This window comes from Oncorhynchus tshawytscha, linkage group LG06 (assembly GCF_018296145.1).
Source record: "Oncorhynchus tshawytscha isolate Ot180627B linkage group LG06, Otsh_v2.0, whole genome shotgun sequence".
NCBI lineage: Eukaryota > Metazoa > Chordata > Actinopteri > Salmoniformes > Salmonidae > Oncorhynchus > Oncorhynchus tshawytscha.
In genome coordinates, this window is record NC_056434.1 from 16,627,444 (window position 1) to 16,640,627 (window position 13,184).

The 13,184-nt window shown below is 43.0% G+C and overlaps 1 protein-coding gene across 7 annotated transcripts in view; it reads left to right on the top strand.

Annotated features, from left to right (window-relative positions):
* Positions 1 to 13,184, top strand: part of LOC112252129 (cAMP-specific 3',5'-cyclic phosphodiesterase 4C) — a 172,534-nt gene that overhangs the window by 109,372 nt on the left and 49,978 nt on the right. Inside the window, exon 1 of one of the 7 annotated variants that reach the window (XM_024423103.2) lies at positions 168 to 1,498. The exons of 5 other annotated variants lie outside the window; for them this stretch is intronic. In XM_024423103.2, the coding sequence (XP_024278871.1) occupies positions 1,413 to 1,498 (86 nt within the window). In that variant the 5' untranslated portion in view covers positions 168 to 1,412. Of the gene's footprint in view, positions 1 to 167; positions 1,499 to 9,536; positions 10,496 to 13,184 lie in introns of those variants that run through there. One more of the 7 variants, XM_024423102.2, reaches the window with a different exon arrangement.

The following is a 13,184-nucleotide window of genomic DNA, read 5'->3' on the forward strand; positions in this document are numbered from 1 at the left end:
ACAGGGCTTGAAAACCTCCTGATGTTTTCATTGCTGTTTTTATCCCTGGGTGCAGACTCTACGTATGCTTTTCATGTGTGTGTTTCAGTGTGTGTGTTCTCTCTGTCTCTCTCTCTCTCTGTCTCTGTCTCTGTGTGTGTGTGTTGTCTCTGTGTGCACCTAGAAACTCCACCTGAGTACATATGAGTGCACCCTCACCCCCTGCTACCCCTTATTCGTGGAATCCAACAATGCACCATGTCATTACTTAGCTGTAGGGGGAAGGAAGCCACATTGGGAGGCATGTCGATCCCACATCTCGGCCTTAACTAGGCTAGGGCTGCCAGGAGAGAGTGCGAGATAGAGAGCGACCTGGAGTTTTACTGGAGTTTTCTATTCACTATAAACATTTTCTCCATGCGCCTTTTTAATACAGTAGGTGTGCAAGTTATACTTTTGACCATTTTGCAACCATCTCCAACTTTACCATCTGCTTCTGGCATACTCAATGAAGTCTTGGATTTTCCTTTCCTCAGAAGATGCCAACACTGCCGCAGTTTCTTGAATCGAATTCCTTCTTTACTGAAAGGTTTTGTTTTCAGTCTCTTTCACTTTTACTGTTGATATCCTCCTGAAAAGCTGAAAACGGTTGTGGGGACTTGTATGGGCCTTGGTTGCAGCCTCCACAGCTAGCACCTCTGGGGACGGAGGAAGCTCTCCCACACTGCGGAGAGAGGTCAACGCTTGCTCTGCCCTCCTCACTCGTTCCTCATTCCCTTCTCTTTCTCACATTGCTGAAGGTTACTGGAACATGGAGGATTTCCCCTTTCTGTAGAGACAGATAGAAAGACAGAGAGGGACTGTGAGAGACTTTGTTTTAAGAGCTGACATTTTTATCCTTCAAGGACTTTCTCCAGCAGTTCTATTTAAGAATCCGTCTCTGGAGTTTGTACAACAGAAGAGACAACCTCAAAATGGAATGCTAATAAAGCTATTCAAGAAGGCTATCTGGAGCACTGACTGAAGACCGCTGGTCTTGTTGAGACTTGCGTAGCCTACAGCACTTGGGACTCCTTTATTTTCTGCTTCTCCCCAGCCTCTCCCCTTCTCATGACCTACAGTTACCCCAGTATCCTGGTGCGTCAGAAGGGCTTGCGTCCTTTCTTCCCCTCCACCTGGCTCTCCCTGCCCAAAGGGCAGCACACCTGTGATCGGGGGGCTGGTCCGGGGACACCCACCTACCCACCGCTCCCTGGGTCTTCCCAGGCAGTAGCAGCATGTGGTGGCTACAGCCCTGGCAGGAGAGCCCTTCGGAGAGGATGAGCTCCATCTGAGCTCCACCTCGTCTCACAGCTGTTGTGGGTGTGTGGAGCCTCTCTTTTTGTTGTCAGCCCAGCAAGTCATACTGTAGCAGCCAGAAGCTTTGACCCACAATGAACAAAGATCACCGATTTCCAAGGAAAGGGAGCCTGTTTGGCTGTGGCCCAAGCAGCCACGGTCGGAGACACTCCTGCTATGGGTATGTATATGTAGGACTGGATCTTGTATGGGGTACGTGATTATCTTGAGTCTTTTTTACGTTTTTATATGGCCTTTGTTTTTTGCACTCAATCCAAGCAGTTGTGGTTTCAGACTAAACATTTTTTTGTTATTGTCATATACAGCAGGTTAGGTGCAGCGAAATGTGTTTGTGTCCTTCTGGTTCATGTACAACATGACTGCACAGCAGTACAATTACTTTACAGAAGTTTATCCAACAGCTTTTAGTTTGAGGAAGCAAATTAGTTTTTCAAACAGGCACACTTTTGCCCAGTGGACTTCCTGTTTTGGGGGGTTAAATGGAGCAACTGCATTTATTGTAACATGTTCAGGTTCAGAAATTACTGTTTTTTTATTTGTTTTTTGTTTTGCAATTTTTCTCAATCGCGTACAAGCATTTTTTGGAACAATTTTGTTGATTTTCAAAACATAGCTCACAAGATATAGAACTCTGTGGCCTTTTGCAAAACAGTAAATGTGTTTTCAAAATGTAGTCGCCTTCTCAAAACATAAATACAAGAAAACATAACAGTTGAAGTCGGAAGTTTACATATACTTAGGTTGGAGTCATTAAAACTTGTTTTTCAACCACTCCACAAATTTCTTGTTCACAAACTATAGGTTTGGCAAGTCTTTTAGGCCATCTACTTAGTGCATGACACAAGTCATTTTTCAAACAATTGTTTACAGAAAGATTATTTCACTTATAATTCACTGTATCACAATTCCAGGGAGTCAGAAGTTTACATACACTGAGTTGACTGTGCCTTTACACAGCTTGGACATTTCCAGAGAATGATGTCATGGCTTTAGAAGCTTCTGATAGGCTTATTGAAATTATTTGAGTCAATTGGAGGTGTACCTGTGCCTACCTTCAAACTCAGTGCCTCTTTGCTTGACATCATGGGCAAATAAAAAAAAATCAGCCAAGACCTCAGAAAAACATTTTTGTAGACCTCCACAAGTCTGGTTCATCCTTGGGAGCAATTTTCAAATGACTGAAGGTACCACGTCCATCTGTACAAACAATAGTACGCAAGTATAAACACCATGGGACCACACAGCCGTCATATCGCTCAGGAAGGAGACTCGTTCTGTTCTGTCTCCTAGAGATGAACATACTTTGGTGCGAAAAGTGCAAATCAATCCCAGAACAACAGCAAAGGAACTTGTGAAGATGCTGGAGGAAACAGGTACAAAGTATCTATATCCACAGTAAAACGAGTCCTATATCGACATAACCTGAAAGGTCGCTCAGCAAGGAAGAAGCCACTGCTCCAAAACCTGCATAAAAAAGCCAGACTACGGTTTGCAACTGGGGACAAAGATCGTACTTTTTGGAGAAATGTCCTCTGGTCTGATGAAACAAAAATAGAACTGTTTGGCCATAATGCCCATCGTTATGTTTGGAGGAATAAGGGGGAGGCTTGCAAACCGAAAAACACATCCCAACAGTGAAGCACGGGGGTGGCAGCATCATGCTGTGGGGGTGCTTTGCTGCAGGAGGGACTGGTGCACTTCACAAAATAGATGGCATTTTGAGAAAGGGAAATTATGTGGATATATTGAAGCAACATCTCAAGACATCAGTCAGGAAGTTAAAGCTTGGTCGCAAATGGGTCTTCCAAATGGACAATGACCCCAAGCATACTTCCAAAGTTGTGGCAAAGTGGCTTAAGGACAACAAAGTCAAGGTAATGAAGTGGCCATCACAAAGCCCTGACCTCAATCCTATAGAACATTTGTGGGCAGAACTAAAAAGCGTGTGCGAGCAAGGAGGCCCAGAAACCTGACTCAGTTACACCAGCTTTGCCAGGAGGGATGGGAAAGAATTCACCCAACTTATTGTGGGAAGCTTGTTGAAGGCTACCTGAAACGTTTGACCCAAGTTAAACAATTTAAAGGCAGTGCTACCAAATACTAATTGAGTGCATGTAAACTTCTGACCCACTGGGAATGTGATGAAAGAAATAAAAGCTGAAATAAATAATTCCCTCTACTATTATTCTGACATTTCACATTCTTAAAATAAAGTGGTGATCCTAACTGACCTAAGACAGAGAATTTTTACTAGGATCAAATGTCAGGAATTGTGAAAAACTCAGTTTAAATGTATTTGACTAAGGTGTATGTGAACTTCTCACTTCATCTGTAAATACATAAATGCCTTCTCAAAACTAAAAAATCCCAGTAGATCAATATATTTTCTTTGCAGTTACTAAATCGTGATTGTCAATATTAGAAGTACTGTCCAAAGGTGCAGCATTATGGGCAATTACATATATTTAAAAAAGGTGGGCTGTATAATCACAATCCAATTCCATGCTGTATTCAATACAAAGGTTTTCTCAATGTTTTGTAGACTTTCCATTGGTGAAGTAACACAATCCACAATATAAATAAGGGACGGTGAATAAAAAGGAGGAACACAACTGATATCAGTCCAAAGCAAAGCTGTATTAGGTCACAATGTTGAAGATGATGACTTAGAGGTAACACAACTTTATTCTCTGCATATCTGCAATATTGTACAAAATCATGAGAATAGACCGTCCCTGTTGCCTTGATCTTTCCATATGTTGTACATGGTATGACACTGCTGGGGTGCATTAGGTTTTACTGAGTGACAGAAACAGTGAAATCAATTGTACACTTCTCTTCTGATGAAAAACAACAGTGAATTTTCTATTCACTGATAATATTTGTTTTTAAGGTTATGCAAAAGGTGGTCTAAGATATGCACGTCCAGTATTAAGGCAATAAAATGGTCAGAAGTTCTGTAAATGTATTCAAGCGTTTGATCATTGATGTTCTGCTATAGGTACGTTTCAACACAGATCCAAAAATTGCTTGTACACAATTAAGAAACTGTGCTACACAGAAAAGTGTTGTGTGGATGGTGTTGCAGTGTGAACAGACTGGGCTGTGTGTGGACTGGAGATCAGATGTGTCTGTCTGTGTGAGCTTGTCTGTGAATGCACGGTGTATGTCATGTTTTTTGTTTAAATACCTGTCTGGGTAAAAGTTTGCGTGTGTGTGCACGCGTACTTGTGTGTGCACGCGTACTTGTGTGTGCACGCGTACTTGTGTGTGCACGCGTACTTGTGCAAGTGCGCGCACGGGTGTGTGTGTGTGTGTGTGTGTGTGTGTGTGTGTACTCTGCCTGCTCTGTACACTGTGCTGTCTGTGGGAAAGGAGAATAGGATCGATAACACCACCCCTGTCTGCTGATGTCACAACTGGGAGGGGGTGGAGGGAGTCACTCTAGTGGAACACTGTGTGGGTGTGTGATGTGTGTGGATCCGAGTGAGTGTGTGAATAGCCACATGATAGTCCTATAGAGCCACCCTCCACACTGGTTTATATTCGTATACTGTGTGTGCTTTCACCCAACTGGGATGTGTGGCACAATGTGGTATTAGCTTCTCCAGGTAAACAGTTGGCCGGGGTCACCAGTGACTCACCCATTGATCAGAGATCCCACCACCACGAGGCCTGACTAGATTAGTCTGCCCTTGAGTTCAGATGGGCAGTTTTTTGGCATTGGGTTGGTGTGGCTCAGTTGGTAGAGCACGGTGCTTGCAATGCCAGGGATGTGGGTTGATTCTCATGGGGGACCAGTAAGAAAATATATCCACTCACTATTGTAAGTCACTCTGGATGAGAGCGTCTGCTAAATGACTAAAATGTAACATTTCTTGCTTTGTAAATACTGTGTCTCTATAGTGAAAATCTGGCCACACATTTATTCTTTCCTCTTTATGCTTCGTCTGATCTGCTGACTTCTGCCACACTGAGAGGTGCACAAAGCAAGTCAGTCAGAAGTTACTGGGCACTCGAGTCTCCAGACTGAGATTACTGTTAGACCAGAGAATTGTCATATCTCAATCAAGCCAGGCATGTTTCTAACAGCCACTTCAAATCTAGTGTGCCACAAAGAGAGAGAATGTAAGGCTGTGACGATAACATTATCGCAATATTTTTTCCATGGCAAAAATGAAATCTCGAAGCAGACCAAATTCAACCTACTGTATGTAAAATATCGTGTGCTATAGCTCGGAAAATAAATATATATGACTCTGGATTATAACATATAGATGTTTTTTTGCAACAGTATGGCTGTTCTTATAAAGAAGTTAAATTTGTTTCGTGTTTTGTTTCCTTGCCACAATACTAATGAGTATCGCGATACTGGTTTCGCCCCGGCCCTAGTATAATGTAGCAAAACATCTTTGAAACGCCACATTAAAACTCTTTATTCTTATTGGACGAGTTCCTGTTGGTGCCTCCTGAATAAGACACAAGCAGCCCAAAGAACTGGAATGATAAGCATGGCAACAATGACACAACAGCTCTGGTCTGTCCCTCTAAAATAAAGCCCCCGAGCCTGGAATAGTTCCCAGACCCCGCCAGGGCGGCTGCAACAGTGGCTCATGTGCGTCACTACTCCAGCTCCATGTTTTCAGCATGACTGCCCTTCCCCATCACCCTCTTCCCAAAATCCTATTAATTCCTTCATGCCCGGCTGTAGGAGATTCAGTCATTTGGGACTAATTTGTGTTCTGCTGCGTGTTGTATCTGTCCCTTGTAGTAGCTGGTCATACATCCTTAATGTAACCACATCTCAAGGCCTTCCAATTGAAGGACTGGGCTTGATATCTGGCAAAAGGGTGACTCTTACATATTGCTCTTATTATTTTGTATATTATATTAATCTTTAGTTTTCATGTTTCAGAAGGGGAACGAATAGTGAGTCAGGAGGAGGTTATGAGATGGTTGGTGTGGATTGAATATTGTTTTGGTTTAGTATCGTGGTATGAAGTGACATCTACTGGATAAAGCCTCTTGGTTCACGTTTCACATTAACAAATTTGTTCAGTCAATTCCAAGGAGGTTTTGAGATGTTTTGAAAGGCAGAATTTCAGTGGAATACCATCAATTCAACTGAGTGTTTACATTTGCCACTCTGCTATAGATCTGTAACATATACTTGTATATGGAAAGAGTCATTAGGTTTCTAGACGACATGTATGGTTTTAAAACTTTTGACGTCGGCTACTCAACAGAAATGGTTTTGGAAACATTTACAGTTTCTTACGTTTGGGGAACTAACAAATAGTGGATTAACTTTATATTTACTCTCTAAAATGAACCACATTTCTGAGAATGATAATATGCTTTTCTTACAACATAATTTAAATAGTTTACACATTTCCTATTTAAGTGCAATGTTAGAATTATGAATTGATCGCCATGTGAGGGTGTTAGAAAGTCAGTGATGCAGTACCAAATAGAGCTGTGTTCACCATCAGTGGAAGAAGATAAGTGCAAATGATAAGCTTTTAATAATTTGTCTTTGTCATAAAACATTTCAAACTTGACACTCCAGCCAGGCCCCAGAGGGGGACAGTGCTGCGGGGAACACTCTGCTCTGGATATGGTTGCTCATGGGGGAGGGGAATGCAGCATAGCACTGAGGCACATTCTTAGTGCCTAAGCCACCCAGCCCGCCGTCTTTTTCATGACCCAGCACGTTTGTCAGGCACGTTGCGCAATGATCCGAGGGTCCGATGTACAGTATGTATGCCCTTGTCTGTCATAGATTGTCCAGATCATTAAGATGCCTTTAACAGTCCTCCTAACTGGAATATTATTACCCTCAGTGCTGTCAGGACTTCAGTGTTGGGACCAATTCCATTTGAATTCAGTCAATCCAGAGATGATTGCATTTAATTAAACCCTGTCCAGATTTGATTGTTGAGTTGAACCCTGTAGGGCTTTATGGTATTAGCTTTGAAACTTTTTTGGGGTGAGATACTCCGCTCTGCACTTTTTTTTTATTGTAACGTTCTCCCCCGGTCTTCCCAAGATGGCTGCTATCACCAGTGCGATTGCAGACAGGGCAATTCTACACTGAACAAAAACATAAACATCCCAAACATGCTCAATAGGTGAAATGTGTGGTGAGTATGCAGGCCATGGAAGAACTGGAACATTTTCAGCTTCCAGAAATTGTGTCGAAACATGAGGTGATGGAGGCAGATGAATGGCACGACGATGGGCCTCAGGATCTCGTCACGGTATCTCTGTGCATTGAAATGGCCATCGATAAACTGCAGATGTTCGTTATCCGTAGCTCGCCCAAACGATGCCATACACACTGTCTGCCATCTGCCCGGTACAGTTGAAACCGGTATTAATCTATGAAGAGCACATTTCTCCAGCGTGCCAGTGGCCATCGAAAGTGAGCATTTGCCCACTGAAGTCCACTGTGACGGCTGAACTGCAGTCATGTCAAGACTCTGGTGAGGATGATGAGCACACAGATGAGCTTCCCTGAGATGCTTTCTGACAATTTGTGCCTAAATTCTTTGATTGTGCAAACCCACAGTTTAGACGTACTGCCAAATTCCCTAAGACGGCTGATGGAGGCTGCTGATGGTAGAGAAGTTAACATTAAATTCTCTGGCAACAGCTCTGGTGGACATTCCTGCAGTCAGCATACCAACTGCACGCTCCCTCAAAACATCTGTGATGGTGTTGTGAAAAAACTGCACGTTTTAAAGTGCCTTTTTTTTATTGTCCCTAGCACAAGGTGTAATGATCATGCTGTTTAATCAGCTTCTTGATGTGCCATGCCTGTCAGAGAGATGGATTATCTTGGAAAATGAGAAATGCTCACCAAAAGGGATGTAAACAAATTTGTGCACAACATTTTGACAGAAATAAGCTTTTTGTGCATATGGAACATTTCTGGGGTCTTTTATTCAACTCATGAAACATGGGACCTACACTTTACATGTTGTATTTATATTTTTGTTCAGTATATTTTAATTGCGTATCCCTGTCATTGGTGTGTGTGACAGATTCATGTTATCCTCGTTCCCAGAGAGGGTCAGAGGTCATTTACCTGGGTTGCGTTCATTAGACACTGTATGGAAAACGATAGAAAACATTTTGCATTGGAAGTTCCCAGAGAGGGTTTAGAGGTCATTTGCCCGTGTTTTTTTTCTTCATTAGGCACTGAAAATGAGCGTGGACATGACCAGCTAGTGTCACCCTGTCAGTTTTCTTCTGTTTGATGCCTTATGGACATAACCCTGCTGCTGTGACTGAAGGGGAGAAAGTAACGACTATATACTATACTCCAACTTATGTATTTTTATTTTTTTTTAAACTGTTTTCACGTTGGGTTATGTGAGTGCTCTCAGGAAGTATTTTTCTTTCTTTCTTTGACAGCATGCATCCTCTCATTGTAAAAACCCTTGTGTTTTTGAGGCGTGTGTGGGGCCTATGAATGGTACAGCCAATACGGGGTACAGGAAATGTTGTAACACCCCCACCAATCCCCTTCTCCCCCCTTATGGCCTCGTGGTCCTCCTCACCTACCTCTCTGTGGGTAACGTCCTTGATGTTCAAAAGGCTCCCCTTTACCCTTCCCCTCCCACATGTCTGCCAACACGTCGACCCGGGCTCTGTGCCATCTTCCTCAGTGGACAAATATTTACCCCTGATTTCATCAGGGACGCTCTGTGAGCTCATGGGCCATTTCAGTCCACGGCTTCCTTAGACCTTATTGATCTGGGATTTGGCTCCTGGCAGAGGACTTTTGGAGATTGGCTAGTCTCGGATCAAGACATGTTGCTATGTGAGCTGTCACCTAGCAAACATGCTAAAACAGGAGTGGGCGATCTTACCCTGTGAGGGCTGATATATGGGTGCCAGCTCCAGCCAAGTAGTACCACACCCCATAATACTAATCTCAACCAATCATTGTCTTAAATTGAGGCTTTTCTTAGTAGAAACTTTTCTCAGTTTTATTCTGACGCGCTACAATGTGTTACTGTCACACTCTCTCTTTCTCTCTTGCATTTGTTTCGGAAGGGGGGGGGGTCTAAGCAATGTCAAGTTTAACTCATAAAATGCAGAGAGCGTTTAAAGAGTTAAACTTGGAGACACTGAAAGGGCAGGAGCCATGCTGCCTCTGAGACCGCCCCTGTTTTCTGACCTCACAGTTCAACTGGTCCACACACAAACACACACATGCTCAGGAAGGGATCCCTCACACAGACACACAAGACACATTATATAGCAAGACTTGCACACAAACGCACCTATTGGGTTTTCGAGAGTGTCTATGCGATGGCTACAGTTGTCAGAGGGAGTTGGGACTTGGTGGTGGAAGACAGGGTTTCGAAAATGCGGAGGAGAGGAAGACATTGAGTTTCATTTTCACCTGCATCCTGATAGAAAAGGAATTCCATCTTGGAAGTTTCAGTTCTAATCACACAGAGAGCTTAAATGATGCTTCTACATTTAGTCATTTAGCAGACTTTATTTTCCAGAGTGAGTACATACATTTTTCAAGCTGGTCCCACGTGGGAATCGAACCCACAACTCTGGCGTTGCAAGCCAACTGTTGAATATGCACTGGGCGACAAACTTATCCATGAAAAGGACATTTTTTTTCGCCTCCCACAACCACGTATGACGATGTCCCCCGGTAGAAATGTTTTGACTTTTTGAAAAAACACAGCAGCATTAAAAGAGGAGGATTTTTCAATGTTTTTGACAGGAGGAATGTTGGCGGGAAATACCAAGGAGGATTTTCCTCAAAGCCTTTCTCACAGATTCTCTTGCCGTTTTGGCTTTTCTTGTTGCGGCGTCTTCGGTCCTCTCTGTTTGACATATCATTCATTTGAGCGGCAATGGGAGCCAGGTGCGGCGTGAAGAAAGCAACAGGGTTGCGGGAAAGGAGAGTGGCAAGAGAACCACAGCTGTCAAAAGAGGAAGGAAACAAAGAAAAGCAGAAGTAGAAAGAGCAGAGAAAAAAAGGGGGAAGAAATATGAGTTTGCCAACAAACTGTGTACTCCTGGCCCCCTCCTCGGACCGGTCGTTCAAAGTGCGGAATGGGAATATATGTGGATCCCCTTGCGCAGTCAACCGGCCCATTGACATTATGCAGAAGCGCAGGCGGTAATGCACCATTTTTCCCTCTCGCCTATTTCTCCCAGATGTTGCATGTGTCATTGTCAGCACCCATTCACACATTTCTGCTTATGTTTGAGGTTAGTTTCAATTTAACACTGCTCCTTCTTCCTGTCTTGGTACTGGTTTTGTGTCACCCTTGTTACCACGAGCTGTGCTGGGTCTTAGAAGTGGTGGGAAACTTATTTAAAGTTTCTCTGACGTGGTTGGTTGTTTGTCAGTGACGTTGCTATAGCCATGACTGTGACTAGACTGACTGTCAGGCTAGAATGATGGAGCCAGAGGGTTTATTTTATTGAAGAACACATGGCTTCTCAGCACAGGTGAAGTCTGGGGTCTTCTTGCATTTACACATCGGCGCACACCACACCACACCACACCACACCACACCACACCACACCACACCACACCACACTCAACAGATGGCAATACGTGAAAGGGACCATTATGTTAGCTATATAGTTTGGACCCAGGGACTTGAGTCCACAATAGTCTCAGTGCTCCAGTTAAAGAAGCAAAAAGATAATGTGGCTAATTCTGTATCTGGTATTTAAAAATGCATGACGACAAACACCTGCACTGTGGGAACAAAGTAATGTAAGCCCTAAGTGTTCAAAACTCTTCAAAGGCAACGTCTAATGAACGTTGAGTCAGACATATTGATAGGCCTGGAGTGGTGGCCTGTTGAATTGAACATATAGTATGTGCCTAATACAGTTCACACGAAAACTACAGGACTGTATAATCTTTCAAATCTCCTAACTAGCCTCTCACCAGTACTGTGCTTTACATATTAATGCTTTGGGCTTAACAAAATTAAGTCATGAGTAGGAGCAGGTGATTTAGAGTTAATACTGTGGATATACACTAACAGGAAATTCAGCTCTTGAGGTTTTTTGTCTGGTGGCGAGAATGTCAGTCAGTGTGAGAGGACCGCCCCCTTTCCTCTTGTTGGGTTCAGTCTCTTTCAAGTGTCCCTCGTCTCGTTTCATTTTGTCTTGTCTCGTCTTTTGTCGTCTTGTCTCGTGTCTAGCTCCACCCTGGACCTTCTCCATCTATTTTTTCAGACAATCTCTTGATCATATTAGTTATCTCATACATTAGTATAATACAAGTATTTAATAATACTTGTTTTATTGCTGACAGTGCTATAAAGTATAAGAATATTGCATGACTGAACAATACTGAGTTATTTAGTTGATTTAACCCGGTGTGATGAGTAATGTGTGGTGATTATTAGATGCATCCCATAATGACCAGGCAGCTCAGAGCTCACATGTGATTCAGATGAAAACCATTTGACTACCTTTTCATAATGTGTTGCTTCCTGCTAGACCTCAATGACGTGGATGACCAAATGATGGACTGAAAACCATAGGATATGATAAGCATAAACAACTCTGGATATTATTAGCAGGTTGGCATAGGTAACTGAAATTAGAAGTGAGGTGTTGTCAGTCACAAGTCCACGTGCGTTTGTGACTAGGCTCTTGTGAAATGTCCCATGTACGTGCAGCAGCTTATTCCAACGGCAGTCTGAGTCACAGAGAGTATATGTGACCCGGTGAAACCGCCTCTCCTAGAAAGCTATCAGACAGACAATAATATGAGTTTGACCTATGACCCTGTGTGGTTCTACAGTAGCTTGCCCAATTTGCTCCTGGGCCCGAACCAATTTCACCATATTTGGAGATGTTGCACAAAGCCCAGGGCAGTTTGATCTTGTATTTCTTGTTGGTTGTGTTACATCTGTTAGAGGGTTTTTTAAAGTAGAGGCAGAATATGCTGTATAAACAGACATTTTGTACAACCCCCAAACAAAGAAGGCATAGACCGGAAGGTAAAAACATGTATAAATTCGTTTTGGAGAGACTGTATATTAGAAGACTTGGATTCATTATTTCAATGGCGTTATTTCAATACACTTTATCTTCTTGACTGAGGACTCTACTCAGTTCAAACTAATACATTCGTTTATATAAAAAATAAAAAAACATTCTAATAAGATACCGAGTATTCTTTTGTTCTCCTCTAAAATCATTATTCTGTTGTGACTCATCCCAGCAACCTGCTCCCTGGTTTTGATAGAGTAGGGACCCCCAGTTCCTTTTTGCATAAAATAACAAAAACTGTGTTAATTGGGTAGCAAACAAAGCCCCATGCTGATGGAGTTAAAGCCTGTGAAGTGGTCTTATCTGGTGTCCATTAAGCCACTCTGTGCTAGTTGATCTGCAACGACTCGGAAACCACTGGTGACGTCAACACACAGCCGTGCTCAGGCACCTCTGCCTCTGTGGTCGATGACAGTGCGAATGTGAGAAATTTTGTGTGTGTGTGCATATGAGAATACAACACACACTAGCTACTGCAACCCAGTCATCTCTCTCTACCCATCATCCCCAAAGATATTGAAACATGCAGCCTTTATCAGTCTCATCAAACAAACATTGTCACAGAAAAGGGACAGATACTTTTATGTTTCCTTCCTAAGAGACACCAGGCACATGTGACGAGGACGTCATCAGGCCTCAGTACTCCTCTTATTGGCTGCAAAGTCTTGATGTGAGGAGGAAGTGGAGGAACCTGCCTCACACCAGGGCTCCATCACTTATTAATTGAAAGGCACCTATTAAAGCCATATGAGCCTTGTAAGAGGAGAGTAGCACCTCTGCTCCAC